We start from the raw sequence: 19,874 nt of genomic DNA, 5'->3' as shown, positions 1-19,874 counted from the left end.
ATTACTGATGCTTACTTTTTTGGTTCCTTTTTTCCTTGGTACTTCTTTACCTCATTACATTGTACTCTAGGGCTCCATTCAGGAATTAACTCAGGCTCTGAAATTTTTCTCACATCTTAAAATGGAATTATGTCTAGTCTTTACTATCCTTATTAGGAGAGCCACCTAATATGAAGTAACACCCAACAAAGGAGTTTATTAAAAAGTTAACCATGTAAATAACTCATGAACAGAAACTAGTATTATTAGCAGCCTTCTCCTGACCTTAAAAAAATAACTTTGCAGTCTTTAATTCTCTAGTAATCTTGTAAATACATGGCATAAAGTTATGAGATGAATGGTTAGAACCATTTAACCACTTAAAATTTTAACCACTTAAAAGTATGATGGGGAAATTTTCATTTTTTAAGTGTTCAAAACAAATTAATACATAAAACTTTTATACTAAGTATTTTATTGTATGTTGCCATCAGTGTATATAAAATAATTACCCTTGTGAAACAGAAAATTATGAATATTCAGAGAGGTAGACATTAAGGACTGACAAAAGTAGAAGTTTGTATAGTATGGCACGTTACAGAGAGGCTTTTGTACAGGCTTCAAATTTAGCTTTCCTTTGAATATTCACTGGTTTATGAAACGTGGTTTGGAAAACCTGAAAAGGAAAAAGGGAAAAAGGGAATTAGGGTAAAGTATCATAAGAACAATAGCTTTTTTTTTATGAGTACCAGTACATCTTACAGTACATCACTTTTAGGGTATTTATTTGAATGTCAACTTATAAAGTGCTTTCAATTAAACTGAGCCTGTTTTTTTTTTTTCCTTAAAAAAAAAAAAAAAAAAGACATCCCAGTTGGTTTTTTTTGGTGGGGTAGGGGGGAGCAGTGGATAGGAAATGAGAAACCGGATAGAACATGCCTGAATGAAAGGACCTAAAGAGTAACTTACCAATACATCAAAAAAAAAAAAAACACTCTGGGGATTCTAATTTTTAAAAAGGTTAATATAAAAATCTCTTACGATGGGAGATATCTGAATACCTCTAGAAAATGAGCAACAACTGAAAACAGCAAGATGCAGTCACTTCTATATACCCACATAAATCTATACACAAAAATATACACACAGATATTGACTATAGCAGGAGAAGGAAGTGGCAACCTACTCCAGTATTTTGCCTGGAGAATCCCAGGGACAGGAACCTGGTGGGCTGCCGTCTATGGGGTCACACAGAGTTGGACATGATTGAAGCGACGCAGCAGCAGCAGCAGTGTTTTAATAGCAAAGAACTGCAAATAGCCTAAATGCAACTCAATAGGACAATGAATAAATAAACTAAGGTTTATAAACATGATGGAATACAACAATTAAAATGACTAAACAATCTGTGGATTAACACAAATCTCAAAAATAATGCACTAATAATTATTCCTTAAAAAATAACAGCTGGGTTTTAGAACTATAAAACAATAAATACACAGGCATAACAATGCCAGAGTAGGTTATTTATATGGAAAGGTAGAAAAAGTATCTTTTACTTCTTTATAAACATTAAAGGTTGGGAATTCCCTTGTGGTCCAATAGTTAGGACTCTGGTCTTTCACTACCAAGGGACCAGGTTCACTCCCTGGCTGAGGAACTAAGATCCCATAAGCTGCACAGCTTAGAACTAACAAGGTAAACCATTTAGTTCAGACAGTAGATAATTGGTTTTTTATACTGATTTAAAATTTTCTGTTACTTCATTACAAAAAGTTTTATAAGAAGCATAAACAGAATCAGTGGTGAAAATGTTTAACCTCAAGTTTTGCAAATTACAAAACCGAGATAGGCAGGAAATAGTAGCAAACAATCTGAGATCTGTTTGGCAGGGGCCCAGCCAGAAGTACTCTTAAGCTCCAGGTGGAAGAGCAAAGTTTAATTTGGCAATATTTTCAAGGTTATTAAATTTTAAATGTCATTTCTTACTGAATAACTTTACTTCCAGAAGTTTATTTTAAAGAAATGGGTAGAGTATACTTATAGGTACCAAGATGTTCACCTCAGTGTAGCCTCAAATTTGGAAACCTCAATATTTGATGAAGTATAATTTAAGTTATGGTACAACCACAGAAAAATCTCATTTACAAAAACTATTAAATGAGAGCACCAAAGCCTAAGCACCAGTCAACCAGGGAATTTACAGACTATTAAATGAAACAAAATTCAACTTCAAAAAAAACAAAACTACATACTATAATCACTTTTCAATGATTTTTATTTTTTTTGTCTTTAAAGGAAACATCTGTTAACAGTGGTTATTTCTAGGTGTGCAAATCATGGTAACTTCTATTTTAATACTTTGGACTATTTGTTGCTAAAATATCTATGCTTTAAATTACACATGTATTTTTAAAAGTTATCAGTGTGAAGACTTAAATACAGATTTAAATATAGATGTTTTGCATCCATGCCACTCAGTGTGCCAAGGACCACCAACATCAGTATAATATCCCAGACCTATTGTTTTAGAATCTGTTTTAACACAGTGATTTGTAGCTACATTCAAGTTTGAGAAGGAATGCTTTTACATCCAAATACTTTTCCTAGCCAAAAGTGCTTCAAATCATAATATTCATAAACCTGTGGGTTTTATTATACTGCCAGGATTAATAGCCATTATTTTACTTTGAAATCAGGATTCTTATCCCAACCAGAGTCAAGTTAATTAGGCACTGATCTGTATTCTATGAAATGAAACTGAACAGCCAGTTAAGAAGCCACACTTACCAGTATGTTAAATTAAAATAAACTTATGAAGAAAATACAAGAGGAACCATAACAATTTTGGAATTTCTCAAAATTGCCACAAGCAAAAAAACTTTTTAACTATTAAATATGAAGGTGCTTGAATGTTGAATTACTTCCTTAAAGGTGTTTTTTTTTCCCTCTGTGTTTGGAACCTTAACCAATTCAACCAATCATGGTATTTACTAGAGACATGTTTTTACTTATACAGACTTCCTGGACACTCCCAAGTCTGCTGCTGCTGCTGCTAAGTCGCTTCAGTCGTGTCCGACTTTGTGCGACCCCATAGACAGCAGCCCACCAGGCTCCCCCATCCCTGGGATTCTCCAGGCAAGAACACTGGAGTGGGTTGCCATTTCCTTCTCCAGTGCATCAAAGTGAAAGTGAAGTCGCTCAGTCGTGTCCGACTCTTCGTGACCCCATGGACTGCAGCCTACTAAGCTCCTCTGTCCATGGGATTCTCCAGGCAAGAGTACTGGAGTGGGGTGCCATTGCCTTCTCCGACTCCCAAGTCTACTAAATTTAATTAGGGAGGGCACAACTATGCAACATGGTATTTTAGGAACCAGCTTCTGCACTGTGAGGAGTCAGAATATTTGCAGAGGGTGTGCAACATATACAGAGTTGTCTTTATAACAAGTAAATGCTCTGACTAAAGTCCTATGACTTCATGAAGGCAGTACCGTTAGATTCCATTTTCAATTAACCACACACCATGTTGTCTGGCCACCTCTCTTGTGGATTAACATTATACATTTTTGGACACATTGTCATCTGTTCTGCAAGGTACAGGTTAACATATAGAAGTATGCTTTAAACCCACCCTAATTTTATTTTCTTAATCCTCTGAAAAGCAACCCACTGTCTCCCACCATAAACTTATATACTTCATTTCCCTCTCATGTAATCTTTACCTAAAAAGAATAAAGTTAAAACCTTTTGTCTCCAACTCCAAATGCTTACACTACGTCAGCTTATGCAGCTATCTCCTCTGTTGGCACTCACTACTTCAATTCTTTTCTATGCTATTCTAGTAGATCATAATTAATCCAAATCCAATGACAATATTTTAAAAGTCACCACCATGAACACAGTAGATTTCTTTAAATGTCTTAATATTTTCTAGGTACAAAAAAATTAGTATTTGGGAACACCAAAGTACACCATTAGGCAATACTATAAAGGGTAACATGGCTTATCACAATAGTGAAATTTTCTAGGAACCCCTATATCCTCTTATGGTTATTAAATTCTCTACTTAACCCTCTGATAAAATAGAAACAACTAGTCTTCATGACTACTAAATCAGCGAATTTCATCAATCTTCACAAAACAAAAAAGACTGGAAAATCCAAGTGCAAAACAAAAGTATGCTAAGACCCTGCTCAACTTATAAAGTGCTACAAAGAAAGAAACCTGACTAGTTATCCCTACTAATTTTGTTGTTTTAATTTAAGGAAACTTACCTTGTCAAGATTCGTCTTACTACAAAAAGGAACAGACTTTCTGGGGCCTGAAGGGATTTGTACTTGAAGATACTCCAGTCAGCAGAGGGTCATGTTGAGCATTCTGCAGACAGAACTGTTTCAAATCTGCAGCTGCCTGGGAAACCTGTATATAACAAGCAGTGGGGGAAAAGGGTAGGAGGTGATGACAATGTTTTAATTGAAGTTTCTCAAATCTTTAATAAAAATATCTTCCAATAAACACTTAAAAAATATATACACTAATTGAAGATCAACAGTCGTACTGTTGTTTGGTGGCTAAATTGTGTCTGACTAAATCATGTCTGACTTTTGCGACCCCATCAACTGTAGCCCACCAGGCTCCTCTGTCCATGTCCAGGCAAGAATATTGGACTGGGTTGCCATTTCCTTCTCCAAGGGATCTTCCCGACCCAGGGATCAAACCTGCATCTCCTGCTTGGCAAGTGGATTCTCTGCCACTGAGCCACCAGGAAGCTCATCAACAGTCATATACTGTCAACATACACATATGTTTGATATACAGTCATATACAGTCAAAACACTCCATGTAAATAAAACAAGCACAAACAGTACAACTCCGTTTTATCTGCAAAGCATAGCACATCTTGCTAGTTTACTAATAAACAGGATGTTCTAGTGTAACCATGAAGGTACTCAAAATTTTTTTTATTAAAAGCAGTACACAGGATATTATAGGATAAAGATAAATTAAAATGCTAGTAAACTATCACTCTGTCTTGAAAGCAGTATACTGAGAAAATGCTGTAAGTGTCTTGGTATTGCATACCATCAGCTGTTCTATGTTATAAAATTGGACAATGACAGTTTCTGCTCAGTGACATGTGACTCAAAGGCTGATTATTAGCAAACTTCAGTTTAAGAACTTTATTGAGCAGCCTGCCTTTAAGAAACTGTTTGCCTTAAATGTGACTTAATAAATTCATATATATACAAAACCATTCAAACATGACTTACAGAACTTCTGTGGTTTCACAGTTAAAACAACTTTATACCAACTTCAACATCTACTATTTGTATATATTCTGTTAAGGAGTGGTGCAGGACACCAAAACAATAAACTGAATAGTTCAGATATATAACATGAATGACTAAAGGATGCCTCATTTATAGTATCCTAACTCTTGAATTGTGGTTTAGGAAGATGGGGAAGGCAATCATTTATTGTATTCTGTTTTAACTATCCACAAGAAGGATAAGAACGGTGTCCAATCTGGCTGGGTAATATTTAGCCTCTGAAAGGGAGCTAAGGGCATCACAAGTGCTCTCTATACAAAGAATTTCTGCAGATGACAGCTTCTGGTAAACAGATCCATCACCATGAGATGAATCTAAACTCTTCTTGGAATCTACTTATATGTTTGGTTTCTACACCAGCCCAGGATAAAGAGTTTGATGAATTTATTTAGCAACTGTATAAGTAGTTTAGGGTTCCAAGTACTACAAGAAATGGGCACCCTGCTCCCCCTCAAGGGTGTAGCTCCAGTGGGGGAAGGGTGGTATCATTTTTCACTATCTTAAAACATGGTTTCATTCATTCACATTAACCAGCAGTGAAGAATCTACTGCGCTTCCCCTGTGGCTCAGCGGTAAAGAACCCGCATGTCAATGCAGGAGATATATAAGAGATGTGGGTTTGATCCCTGAGTCTGGAAAGATTCCCTGGAGAAGGGCATGGCAACCCACTCAGTATTCTTGCTGGGAAAATCCCATGGACAGAGGAGTCTTGTGGGCTGTAGCCCATAGGGTCACAAAGGGTTGTGAGTTTACGCTAAGGACATGACTGAGCATAAACATGATAAAGAATCTGTTAATTTTCTGCCAAAAATGTAGGCAGACTCCAACTTAAAAACTTCTCATCACCTCTATGTGCCAAATATAATTCTAGGCTCTGAGAATATGTAAGAACAACCAGGTCCCTGTTACAGAGCTAACAGTTCAGATGAAGAGAGACAAGATGATCTGCAGAAAAAAAAAAAAAGAATGTTAGATCAGGACCTGTGGCAAAGTGTTTTCAAGGAGGTGACATTTAAATTGAGATCTCAGTGACAAGAGATCCAGCCAAGGAACCAGCAGTGAGAAAATAACCAGCGAGAATTCCAATCAATGGGGAGAGTGGAGACGAAGGCAAACAAACTGCTAGGTCCTAAGGCACTCTAATAATAACCATCAGAGAGGCTGAAACCCTATAATCCTGGCATAATTATCAGTGCCCTCTTTCACTCTAAAAACTGCCCTGGGTTGGGAACAAAGTGTATGGTCACCAACCTGGGGAAGTTTGTCAAGCATTTGTCATAATTTCTATCAACTACTCAAACAAAGGCTTTTTAAACATAAACTCGTGCTAATTCAAAAGTAAAATGTCACTACAAAAGCATCTATAAAAGTCATGGGTAAAACAGAAGCACAAAATGAAATCTAACTCACCACATTTTGCAACATGTCCAAAAAAAAGTTCATTTAAATTCCTCCAAGGTGAGGTGCTTTCCTCCTTGCTACACACAGCCCTGGCATTTAGACTTGAGATTTCTATAACCAAACCCCGGTGATGGCTTTAATGATTCCAACCAAAACCTTTCGTACTGGAGGAAGGCACCTCGCTGGAGAGTTATTCCAGGGGCTAGGGTTTTTAAGGTAAAGCCCTCAGAGTACACTCATTTTCTTTGGAGACTGGAACTAAATACCCCTACTTAACACTTCTGCTTTCAATAAGCCTTTTTTTTGCGGCCCTTCCCATTTTTTTCCTTTCTTGGGCCACTCCAACCTCAGATGAAGGCACACCTGAATAATAACAATGATTTCAGAGTTAAATCCAGGCAAGGCTCACCATTAATCACTGGGATGAGGTAAGAATCTGGAAATTAGAGAAATGGATTCAACACAGCAATGGAGTTTATAGCACTTTAAGGACAGGAAGGGAGGGGAATCCCATCCCAAGACTGATGGGAATTTCCCTTCCCTCCAGCGATGACCACAACTGGGTAAACTAGGTTCCTGGCATTTCTACATAAGGAAATAGGTAAAGGGAGAGCGTCTTACAACACAAAACACTTCAGGGGGAAGTAAAAACTAGTGTGATGAGTAAAGAATCAAATCATCTTGGAAACTGGCTGTTTCTTTCAACAGAGTGCATGGTTTATATTCTTCCCTGTTTCTTTTCTAATTACAGTGTTTCACATGTAAACTGAGTGCACCAGAAAGAAGCCAATCCACGCAGGATTTAAAAAATCAAGAAACTTGAATAGCACTTAACGTCAGCTTGTCATATCAACACACACACACACGACTTTTTCCCCAAAGCAAAAACCCCAGGACAAGGTCAATGCTACTAACCAGACGCCAAAATAAATAACACTGGTCCACCCTAATTACTTTTTCGAGTATGCAGACCAGGAGATATGCCCAAGGTCAGATCACAGCAAAGTGCAAAACAGATATGAAATGCACGCTTTGTCCGAGGTTGCGCAGGGCACCAGTGGTAATCTTAGACACTGTAAACGTTTCCAAAACAGGCTTCTTTAACCTACAATTAAAGTTATGCAAGAATTCGTTTTCAAGTGTGTGTTCGGTGAATAAGTGGAGCTGGAAGTAAAACTCGACTACTAAAGGGAGTGGATTGGGGAAAGTTCTGACATGAAAAAATACTTCTGTTCTGAATCAAAAGGCGGATAAAACTCCGTCCGGTGACCAAGAAACGGGGGAAACGGTCGCAAGGGCCGGGAAGGGCGCGGGCGGAGGCGCAGCTCTTGGGGAGCCCTGCCGCGGAGTCACTGCCGAGGGAGGGAGAGAGACAGGGACGAGGGCCGGAATGCGGAAAGCGGCCGCTCAACACAGGGCCAGCCCTCCTTAAACCGTCTTGGGGCGTAAGGGTGCATTAACCGGCCCCCCAAACCACAGCGCCGACCCGTGCCGCTACTGCTCTAAAGCTGGCCGAGATCGCGGCCGCGGAGCCGGCGTCCTTCCCAGGGGCGAGTCGCGGCCGCCGCGTCAGCTCGCCTGCAGTATCCCACCCGCCACCTCCCCGCCTTCCCCTCCCCCTCGGCCACCCGCCCCCGCTCACCTTCACCCGATTGAGCCCGGCCTCCAGCCGGAGCTGTTGAACCACTTTTTTCATAGCCGCGACGCTGGATGAACCAGACATGGCGCACTCGAAAGGATGGCAGATCCGCGGGCCGTCGGCAGGTCTGCGGTGGGTCCGCTGGGCCAGTCGGCGGGGCTGGGGGTGAGGCTCGGAACTTTGTCTCTTAAGTTTCCGGTCCTTTACCCAGCGGCTCCACCCTCAACGCGCATGCGCGCTCTCCTTCGCCCGCCGTTTTGGCTCCACACCCGAAAGGGAGCGCGAGCCTCCGAGGGTGAGGGGCGAGTTGGGAGCTAGAAGGGGCGGAGCGGACGGTGGGCGCGGCAGCTACGGGACGCCGACTGGAACGGACGCCCCTCCTCTCCGTCCTCCCTCTCCCGAGAGCAGAGTTGGGAGAGGTAAGGAAAGAGATCGTAGTTATCCTGCGAGACCCGAAAGGGACTCCGAAGAGGATCGGTGAGGGAAGTCAGTTGTTGAGAGACTTTGTAACAGTCATGGTGGCGGGCCAACGAGGCGGTTCCAGTGTCCCTGGCGGAGTTGGCGGCAGAGATGGAGGAAAGGGAAGGGAGAGCCTCACTGAGGCGTAGGAGCTAGAAGTATGGGCTTGAGTCGCTGCCACCTTGTCCCCTTAGGGACGCGTCCCTAAATGACCCGTTTTTGTCCAACGGGCGGCCCTTCCGCAGATGGCTTCCCACCGACAGACCCCCGAGGCCGAAGGAGGGCGCGAGGTCTCTGTAATCGACCGAGAGGAGCCGGGCGGCGGGCAGCGAGGGCGCTGGTTCGCCAGAGAAAAGGGGATCTTCACAGGTTTGGCTTCTGGCGCCTCTTACCTCTCATTTTTCTAGAAACGATTGTGAAGAAGCCAAGGTGCTGACCAGAAATTATATTTATCTCTTCTTGTCCATTTCATTTGGTGGATAAACGTTTATTTTACTTTAAGAAATAAAAACTTTCTGTTGTGAGAAAGTTTGCTCTTTTATGTTTCAGTTGTAGCTTATTACCTGATGCTTGAAATTGACCTTCAGAGGAGCTTTCAGGAGAAATAGTAGGATGGAACTAAGCAAAGGAGGCTCAGCCACTGCATGTTTCACCCATGGGAACGTATGCCACGCACTTAGGGCAGATGTTTCTTGTTCTGCTGGTATAGTCCGTCTATGAATACACTAATATTTTCTAAACTCATAAGAACCATGAAATGTCAGTGCCAGAAGGGATTTCAGGGAGTATGTCGTCCAATCCTTTCTTCTTAGTTTTTATCTAGTGTCTGTCTAATAAAGAACTTAATTCAGTATAGGAGAGAAGAAAAAAAAAGTTCATTTTAAGTTCATTACCATCTGAAGTGATTACCCATAAATGCAGCTTGTGAGTCACCAATCTCTCCTGAGCCAGCCATGTTCTTTGAATTTCCACAACAATTTAAAGTAGTTCAAACACCTTATCAACCTTACAGACATAAAAGTTTATTTTTCAGATAGTTAAAGACAGGCTTGTTGTAAAAACAGTTTGATAAACCAAGAGAATCCTTATAATTGTGATAAGAAAGCACAACCAAGAAATCTGTCAAACCCACAGTTCACTAGGTACTCTTTCCTACTGAGGCCCATTGTGACCTTTGGATCCTTTTTCAGTAATTCACTGTTGTGTACCCAAAACCTGTTGATGGGATTTAATATGTAAGATAAAGCAAATTTTCCATTCCTGGCGGGGGTGGCGAGGGATCATAAAGCAAAAGGATGCAATAAATGAAAGATTAGTGTTCTATTATCATTTGGTTATCCACTGTCTTTTTTTTAGTTGGATTGACATTATTTTGTTCATTAGCTAATTAATAATAGGTAAATAATTTGAAAACCCCAGAGACTATGTTAGGAGTTAACTATGTGAAATGTGATTTGGTTAAGATCAACTGCGAATTCTAAGCATACCTAAAGAAGCTAATGAAGCCTTTGATAGAAAACATTTACTCAAGTTACCTCAAGCAATGAAGAGATAATTGTAAAGATCAACATAGAGTAGTGGAGACAGTTATCCCATAGAAATTAAAAACAAAAAACACAAACTGTTGCATTGATAGGCCAAACTGGGAGCAGATACAAGTTAGGGACCTCAAAGGCAAAAAAAATTTTTACTCTTCTCTAGAGCTTAGCTATAAACATGAATCACCTATGTATCTCTTCGTTGGCATCTCACTACCAGTTCAATTAGTCATTGTCTCTAGACTTGATCTCTTTTCCTATTGTGCTTTACAAATAATTACAGCTTTCTCATAACATAGGCTTGCCTCATGAATATGATACTACTTCAGGACTTCCCTTTCTACATTCTTTTTGCTTCAGTATCTACTAACTATATACTTGAATCTTGAGCACTTCTCCCAGTTCTAATTCCTAAAGGGTTCATCATTTCATATCAGGTCACTTTGTCTCTGGCAGCCAAGATTTGTCTTTAGTGTTGATCCAGTCAGAAATGACAGAGGAAATTGTAGCTCAACACATGACTTGTTTGCTGTTCCTTTAGAAGGGATATTACAGTAGGGCAGTTTACCTTAGGATAATATTAATAGTAAAGCAGGTCTTGATTGCTCTGTCTTGAGTTCAATTAATCAAAAATTAGTTCTGAATTAAAATATCAAAATTTTAATGCATCCACTAAAAATGAAAGTTCTAGTCTCCCAATTGGCATACTAGTTAATGAATACCCATGTGCTGTATTTATTATAAATTATTACCATTAATTCTTAACTGATAAATTTCCACGTGTGTGTGTGTGTGTGTGTGTGTGTGTATGTGTGTATAGTTTAGTCACTAAGTTGTGTCCCACTCTTTTGCAAGCCTATAGACTGTAACCCACCAGGCTCCTCTGTCCATGCAATTTCCCAGGCAAGAATACTGGAGTACTGGGTTTCCATTTCCTTCTTTAGGGGATCTTCCCAACCCAGAAACTGAACCTGTGTCTCCTGCATTGCAGGTGGATTCTTTATTGCTGAGCCACAGGGAAAGCCTCATACACCTATAAACTGTATGGACCTAACAGAAGCAGAAGGTACTAAGAAAAGGTGGCAACAATACAGAGAAGGACCATACAAAAAAGATCTTAATGACCCAGATAACCATGGTGGTGTGATCACTCACCGAGAGCCAGACATCCTAGAATGTGACGTTAAGTGGACCTTAGGAAGCATCACTACAAACAAAGTTAGTGCAGGTGATGGAATTCCAGCTGAGTTATTTTAAATCCTAAAAGATGATACTGTGAAACTGCTGCCTCAATATGCCAGCAAATTTGGAAAATTCAGCCATGGCCACAGAACTGGAAATGGTCAGTTTTCATTCCAATTCCAAAGAAAGGCAATGCCAAAGAATGTTCAAACTACCACACAGTTGCACTCATCTCAAAATGCTAAATGCTCCAAGCTAAGCTTCAACAGTACGTGAACTCTGAAATTCCAAATGTTCAAGCTGGTTTTAGAAAAGGCAGAGGAACCAGAGATCAAATTGCCAACATCCGTTGGATCATTGAAAAAGCAAGAGAGTTCCAGAAAAACATCTACTTATGCTTTATTGACTACACCAAAGCCTTTGACTGTGTGGATCACAACAAAGTGTGGAAAATTCTTAAAGAGATGACAATACCAGATCACCTTACCTGCCTCCTGAGAAATCTGTATGCAGGTCAAGAAGCAACAGTTAGAACCATATATGGAACAACAGACTGGTTCCAAATTGGGAAAGGAATACGTCAAGGCTGTATATTGCTACCCTGTTTATTTAACTTATATGCAGAGTGAAAGTGAAAGTTGCTCAGTTGTGTCTGACTCTTTGTGACCCCAAGGACTTTGCAGTTCATGGAATTCTCTAGGCCAGAGTACTGGAATGGGTAGCCTTTTCATTCTCCAGGGGATCTTCCCAACCCAGGGATCACACCTAGGTCTCCCGCACTGCAGGCGGATTCTTTACTAGCTGAGCCACGAGGGAAGCCCCTATATGCAGAGTACATCATTCGAAATGCTGGGCTTGATGAAGCAAAAGCTGGAATCAAGATTGCCCGGAGAAATATTAATAACCTCAGATATGCAACTGTCACCACCCTTATGGCAGAAAGTGAAGAGGAACTAAATAGCCTATTGATGAAAGTGAAAGAGGAGGGTGAAAAAATCTGGCTTTAAAAAAAAAAAAAACTGAGATCCTGGCATCCACTCCCATCACTTCATGGCAAATAGATGGGGAAATAATGGAAATAGTGACAGACTTTATTTTGGAGGACTCCAAAATCATTGCAGATAGTGACTGCAGCTATGATATTAAAAGACACTTGCTCCTTGGAAGAAAAGCTATGACAAATCTAGACAGCATATTAAAAAGCAGAGACATTACTTTGCCAGCAAAGGTCCATATAGTCAAAGCTTTGGTTTTTCCAGTAGTCATGTATGGATGTGAGAGTTGGACCATGAAGAAAGCTGAGGACCAAAGAATTGATGCTTTTAAACTGTGGTGTTAGAGAAGACTCTTGAGATTCCCTTGGACTGAAAGGAGATCAAACCAGTCAATCCTCAAGGAAATCAGTCCTAACATTCATTGGAAGGACAGATGCTGAAGCTGAAGCTCCAGTACTTTGGCCACCTGATGCAAAGAACTGACTCATTAGAAAAGACCCTGACACTGGGAAAGATGGAAGGCAGGAGGAGAAGGGGATGACAGAGGACGAGGTGGTTAGATGTCATCACCGACTCGATGGACATGAGTTTGAGAAAGCTCTGGGAGTTGGTGTTAGACATGGAAGCATACTGTGCTGCAGTCCATGGGGTTGCAAAGAGTCAGACACGACTGAGCGACTGAACAGCTGCTGCTACTGCTGCTAACTCACGTCGGTCGTGTCTGACTCTGTGCGACCCCATAGACGGCAGCCCACCAGGCTCCCCCATCCCTGGGTTTCTCCAGGCAAGAATACTGGAGTGGGTTTCCATTTCCTTCTCCAATGCATGAAAGTGAAAAGTGAAAGTGAAGTCTCTCAGTTGTGTCTGACTCTTCGCGGCAGCCATTTTTATAGTTTTAGTCCTTCTACTTTCAAAAGTGTATTTCTACTTTATGTAAAAAGCTATATATATTTAACCTTAATTTTTGACCGAGAGAAATGAATTATTTAGTAAAAAGAGTTCTAGTCACAAGTCTACTGTATTAATAATTTACCACTTAGTTGTATGGGATATATGATTTTCTTTGCATTTACCAGCCCTACTTATCAGTAGTATATCGTTTTAAATTATTATTATAAGATTGCATACTTATCTAAGTTTTCATTTTGACTCTATTCAAAGTTTTCATTTTGACTCTATTCAAATTTAAAGCCTTTTTGTTTTTCTGTTTACTTTTTGAACGAATCAAAGACCAGAAATGAGTGGAATGCTATAACTTAAGCAAGCCAAACCAAAAATCTGTTATAACCTTTATTAAATACTAAATGAAGAAAAAATTTTAAAAAACCCTACAAAATTCCAACTGATAATTACCCTATTCAGACATTGGTGAATATGTCCCTCAATCCAAGTCGACCTTCTTCATCAGAGGTAAGAGAATCTTTTTGTACTAAAATATAAGAAACACTTACCTACCATTGGTTTTTAAAAGTTTTGATAAAGCAAAAATATGGATTATATAAAGTATTAGATACTAACTCCACTGTGAACCCAATTTTCTGTATCCCATTATTTGATTACAGATCTTGTATCTCTAAGGACCCCAATTATACTGGTACCTCCAGTGCATTGACCCTATAATCTTTTTTTGTTTGTTTGTTTCTCTTCTCAGGATACCCTCTCTGGCTGTCTTAAATATCATGCAACATTCTTGATCATTCTTGCACATAATTTTGACTCATTACCCCCTCTCATTTCAATGTACTCCTTGATAAAACAAAAACCCTGGTTAATCTTCATCTGTTCCTCATGTATACCTACACTGGCACATGGCTGGAGAAAAATATACCAGCATAAGGACTATTCTCACTTTAATGAGCTTGAATCTCAAGTGGAACTTTTTGCTAGGAGGCAACAAGACTACCTCCCACTTATTCTCTGTTCCACTATTTTAGACAACTATTTAATACCTCCTCAAACCCCAATACCTTCTTCCCATTTTTTTCTTTAAATTAACTCCAAACAAGTTTTCACTCCTCTATTCCACCAAAACCGACTGCCCTGTTCGCCTTTACATTGCTAAAGCTATTGTTTAATTCTTATCTCACATACACTTGATCTGTATGTGCACAATAATTGACACCATTGATCACTCTCTTCTTTGACATAATTCCTTGTTATTCATTCTCAGTTCAGTTCAGTTCAGTCGCTCAGTCATGTCCGACTCTTTGCGACCCCATGAATCGCAGCATGCCAGGCCTCCCTTTCCATCATCAACTCTCGGAGTTCACTCAGACTCACGTCCATCGAGTCAGTGATGCCATCCAGCCATCTCATCCTCTGTCGTCCCCTTTTCCTCCTGCCCCCAATCCCTCCCAGCATCAGAGTCTTTTCCAATGAGTCAACTCTTCGCATGAGTTGGCCAAATTACTGGAGTTTCAGCTTTAGCATCATTCTTTCCAAAGAAATCCCAGGGCTGATCTCTTTCAGAATGGACTGGTTGGATCTCCTTGCAGTCCAAGGGACTCTCAAGAGTCTTCTCCAATACCACAGTTCAAAAGCATCAATTCTTTGGTGCTCAGCCTTCTTCACAGTCCAACTCTCACATCCATACATGACCACAGGAAAAACCATAGCCTTGACTAGACGGACCTTTGTTGGCAAAGTAATATCTCTGCTTTTGAATATGCTATCTAGCTTGGTCATAACTTTCCTTCCAAGGAGTAAGCGTCTTTTAATTTCATGGCTGCAGTCACCATCTGCAGTGATTTTGGAGCCCAGAAAAATAAAGTCTGACACTGTTTCCAGTGTTTCCCCATCTATTTCCCATGAAGTGATGGGACCAAATGACATGATCTTCGTTTTCTGAACGTTGAGCTTTAAGCCAACTTTTTCACTCTCCACTTTCACTTTCATCAAGAGGCTTTTGAGTTCCTCTTCATTTTCTGCCATAAGGGTGGTGTCATCTGCATATCTGAGGTTATTGATATTTCTCCTGGCAATCTTGATTCCAGCTTGTGTTTCTTCCAGTCCAGCATTTCTCATTATGTACTCTGCATATAAGTTAAATAAGCAGAGTGACAATATACAGCCTTGATGTACTCCTTTTCCTATTTGGAACCAGTCTGTTGTTCCATGTCCAGTTCTAACTGTTGCTTCCTGACCTGCATACATATTTCTCAAGAGGCAGGTCAGGTGGTCTGGTATTCCCATCTCTTTCAGAATTGTCCACAGTTTATTGTGATCCACACAGTCAAAGGCTTTGGCATAGTCAATAAAGCAGAAATAGATGTTTTTCTGGAACTCACTTGCTTTTTCCATGATCCAGCAGGTGTTGGCAATTTGATCTCTATTCCTCTGCCTTTTCTAAAACCAGCTTGAACATCAGGAATTTCATAGTTCATGTATTGCTGAAGCCTGGCTTGGAGAATTTTGAGCATTACTTTACTAGCATGTGAGATGAGTGCAATTGTGCGGTAGTTTGAGCATTCTTTGGCATTGCCTTTCTTTGGGATTGGAATGAAAACTGACCTTTTCCAGTCCTGTGGCCACTGCTGAGTTTTCCAAATTTGCTGGCATATTGAGTGCAGCACTTTCACAGCATCATTTCAGGATTTGGAATAGCTCAATTGGAATTCCATCACCTCCACTAGCTTTGTTCGTAGTGATACTTTCTAAGGCCCACTTGACTTCACATTCCAGGATGTCTGGCTCTAGGTGAGTGATCACACCATCGTGATTATCTGGGTCGTGAAGATCTTTTTTGTACAGGTCTTCTGTGTATTCTTGCCACGTCTTCTTAATATCTTCTGCTTCTGTTAGGTCCATACCATTTCTGTCCTTTATCGAGCCCATCTTTGCATAAAATGTTCCCTGGTATTTCTAATTTTCTTGAAGAGATCTCTAGTCTTTCCCATTCTGTTATTTTCCTCTATTTCTTTGCATTGATCGCTGAAGAAGGCTTTCTTATCTCTTCTTGCTATTCTTTGGAACTACATTCAGATGCTTATATCTTTCCTTTTCTCTTTTGCTTTTTGCTTCTCTTCTTTTCACAGCTATTTGTAAGGCCTCCCCAGACAGCCATTTTGGTTTTTTGCATTTCTTTTCCACAGGGATTCTCTTGATCCCTGTCTCCTATACAATGTCACGAACCTCAGTCCATAGTTCATCAGGCACTCTATCTATCAGATCTAGGCCCTTAAATCTATTTCTCATTTCTGCTGTATAATCATAAGGGATTTGAATTAGGTCATACCTGAATGGTCTAGTGGTTTTCCCTACTTTTTTCAATTTAAGTCTAAATTTGGCAATAAGGAGTTCATGATCTGAGCCACAGTTAGCTCTTGGTCTTGTTTTTGTTGACTGTATAGAGCTTCTCCATCTTTGGCTGCAAAGAATATAATAAATCTAATTTCAGTATTGACCATCTGGTGATGTCCATGTGTAGAGTCTTGTGTTGTTGGAAGAGGTTATTTGCTATGACCAGTGCATTTTCTTGGCAAAACTCTATTAGCCTTTGCCCTGCTTCATTCTGTATTCCAAGGCCAAATTTGCCTGTTATTCCAGGTGTTTCTTGACTTCCTACTTTTGCATTCCAGTCCCCTATAATGAAAAGGACATCTTTTTTGGGTGTTAGTTCTAAAAGGTCTTGCAGGTCTTCATAGAACCGTTCAGCTTCTTCAGCGTTATTGGTTGAGGCATAGACTTGAATTACTGTGATATTGAATGGTTTGCCTTGGAAACGAACAGAGATCATTCTGTCGTTTTTGAGATTGCATCCAAGTACGCATTTCGGACTCTTTTGTTGACCATGATGGCTACTCGATTTCTTCTGAGGGATTCCTGCCTGCAGTAGCAGATATAATGGTCATCTGAGTTAAATTCACCCATTCCAGTCCATTTGAGTTCACTGTTTCCTAGAATGTCGACATTCACTCTTGCCATCTCTTGTTTGACCACTTCCAATTTGCCTTGATTCGTGGACCTGACATTCCAGGTTCCTATGCAATATTGCTCTTTACAGCAATATTTAATCTCAGTCTTCTTTTAAAAAATATTTATATATTTGGCTGCATCGAGTCTTAGTTGCAGCACATGGGATCTGTACTTTAGGCATGCAGGATCTTCAGTTGCAGCATATGGGATCTATTTCCCTGACTAGAGATCGAACCCGGGCCCCCTGCATTGGTAGAACAGAGTCTTAGTACTAGACTACCAAGGAAGTCCCTGTTCTGTCTTCTCTTTTAGGTGTTTTTGTTCTTCCTGATCTCTTGATACTGGAGAATTTCAGGAGTGAGCTTTTTGTTCTCTTCTCTGTTTACACTCATTGTGATCTTTATCCAATCTAGTAGTTTTAAATACCAACATTATGCTACGTATTCACAAATTTATATCCCCATCCCAACCCTCTTTCCCAGACTCCAGACTGATGTTGTCAACTGCCTACTTGAAATCTCCACTTGGATGACCAATAGACAACAGAAACTCAACATGTTTGAAACAACTATACTTCTCCCTGCAACCCAAACCTGTACTAACCATGACCTTACTCGTTTCAGTTTATGGCAAATCCATCTTTCTAATATCTGAGGCCAAACACCTTGGAGTCATACTTAATGCCTTACCAAACTTCACTTCTTGGATGCTCAGTTCAGTTCAGTCACTCAGTCGTGTCTAACTCTTTGCGACCCCATGGACTGCAGCATACCAGGCCTCCCTGTCTATCACCAGCTCCTGGAGTTCACTCAGACTCACATCCATCAAGTCAGTGATGCCATCCAGCCATCTCATCCTCTGTCATCCCCTTCTCCTCCTGCCTTCAATCTTTCCCAGCATCAGGATCTTTTTAAATGAGTCAGCTCTTCACATCAGGTGGCCAAAATATTGGAGTTTCATCTTCAACATCAGTCCTTCCAATGAATATTCAGGACTGATTTCCTTAGGATGGACTGGTTGGATCTCCTTGCAGTCCAAGGGACTCTCAAGAGTCTTCTCCAACACTGCAGTTCAGCTTTGATTAGACAGACCCTTGTTGGTAAAGTAATGTCCCTGCTTTTTTATATGCTGTCTAGTTTGGTTATAGCTTTTCTTCCAAGGAGCAAGTGTCTTTTTATTTCATGGCTGCCGTCACCATCTGCAGAGATTTTGGAGCCCCTAAAAATAAAGTCTGCCACTGCTTCCATTGTTTTCCCATCTATTTGCCATGAAGTGATGGGACCAGATGCCATGATCTTTGTTTTCTGAATGTTGAGTTTTAAGCCAACTTTTTCACTTTCCTCTTTCACTTTCATCAAGAGGCTCTTTAGTTCTTCTTTGCTTTCTGCCATAGAGTGGCAGAGTGGTGTTATCTGTATATCTGAGGTTATTGATATTTCTCCCAGCTTGTGATTTCAGCTTGTGCTTCATCCAGCCCAGCATTTCTCATGATGTACTCTGCATATAAGTTAAATAAGCAGGGTGACAATATATAGCCTTGACCATACACCTTTCTTGATTTGGAGCCAGTCTGTTGTTCCATGTTCAGTTCTAACTGTTGCTTCTTGACCTGCGTACAGATTTCTCAAGAGGCAGGTCAGGTGGTCTGGTATTCCAGTCTCTTTCAGAATTGTCCACACTTTGTTGTGATCCACACAGTCAAAGGCTTTGGCATAGTCAATAAAGCAGAAGTAGATGTTTTTCTGGAATTCTCTTACTTTTTCAGTGATCCAGCGGATGTTGGCAATTTGATCTCTGGTTCCTCTGCCTTTTCTAAATCCAGCTTGAACATCTGGAAGTTCACGATTCACGTACTGTTGAAGCCTGGCTTGGAGAACTTTGAGCATTACTTTGCTAGCATGTGAGATGAATTTAATCTGAAAGAAAATAGCTGAATCACTTTGCTGTATACCTGAAACTAACACAAAATTATTTCAATTAAAATAAAAAAGATACGACAATCAAATGCATATGTTATCCTTGATTGGATTCTAGATTGAAAGACCATTCTAAGGACAGTTGGACAATAGGGGAAATTTGAATATGGACTAGATATCAGTTGACATTAAGGAACTGTTAGTTTTCTTAGATGTGTATTTGGATTATTCCATTTAAAACTGAAAATTACTCCCTCTTTTATATTCCCTTTTTTTTTTTTTTTTTGCCCTGCTCTACTTATTCTTTTTGACCAGGGATGTTCACTTTCTAATTTTCTATATCACTTACCAGTGTTTTATACTTAATGTTTATTGTCTGTGTCCCTCACAAGGCTGAGACTAGTCTGAGGCAAAGGAGTCAGTTGTCTTTGGTGCAAAACTTAAAAAGGCACCCCCAAAATTAAGTAATTAAAATAAATAATAAAAGATTTCTAAAATGAAAAGTTAATGGAAAAACCAAT

The 19,874-nt window shown here is 40.0% G+C and overlaps 2 protein-coding genes across 2 annotated transcripts in view; one reads left to right on the top strand and one right to left on the bottom strand.

Moving 5' to 3' along the window:
* Positions 1-437: 437 nt before the first annotated feature.
* GNG5 (G protein subunit gamma 5) lies at positions 438-8,546 on the bottom strand. Its single transcript, XM_061411440.1, has 3 exons — positions 8,353-8,546; positions 4,254-4,398; positions 438-655 (listed from the first exon to the last, which is right to left on the bottom strand). Exons 1-2 carry the CDS (start codon positions 8,431-8,433, stop codon positions 4,273-4,275), a joined length of 207 nt encoding a protein of 68 aa, XP_061267424.1. The 5' UTR covers positions 8,434-8,546; the 3' UTR covers positions 438-655; positions 4,254-4,272.
* A 136-nt stretch (positions 8,547-8,682) lies between these two features.
* SPATA1 (spermatogenesis associated 1) overlaps positions 8,683-19,874 on the top strand; it is a 70,161-nt gene continuing 58,969 nt past the window's right edge. Inside the window, 2 exon segments of the mRNA XM_061411441.1 lie at positions 8,683-8,768; positions 13,754-13,933. Coding sequence (XP_061267425.1) covers positions 13,898-13,933 — 36 coding nt within the window. The 5' untranslated portion in view covers positions 8,683-8,768; positions 13,754-13,897.

This window comes from Bos javanicus, chromosome 3 (genome assembly GCF_032452875.1).
Source record: "Bos javanicus breed banteng chromosome 3, ARS-OSU_banteng_1.0, whole genome shotgun sequence".
Taxonomy (NCBI): Eukaryota; Metazoa; Chordata; class Mammalia; order Artiodactyla; family Bovidae; genus Bos; species Bos javanicus.
This window is presented reverse-complemented; position numbering and strand designations above follow the sequence as displayed.

Bases quoted from the DNA above. Each gene is read 5' to 3' on its own strand.
- GNG5 (XM_061411440.1), bottom strand. From the start codon at position 8,433: ATGTCTGGTTCATCCAGCGTCGCGGCTATGAAAAAAGTGGTTCAACAG. The intron at 4,399-8,352 runs GTGAGCGGGGGC...TGTTATATACAG, and splicing joins CCGGGCTCAATCGGGTGAAG to GTTTCCCAGGCAGCTGCAGA.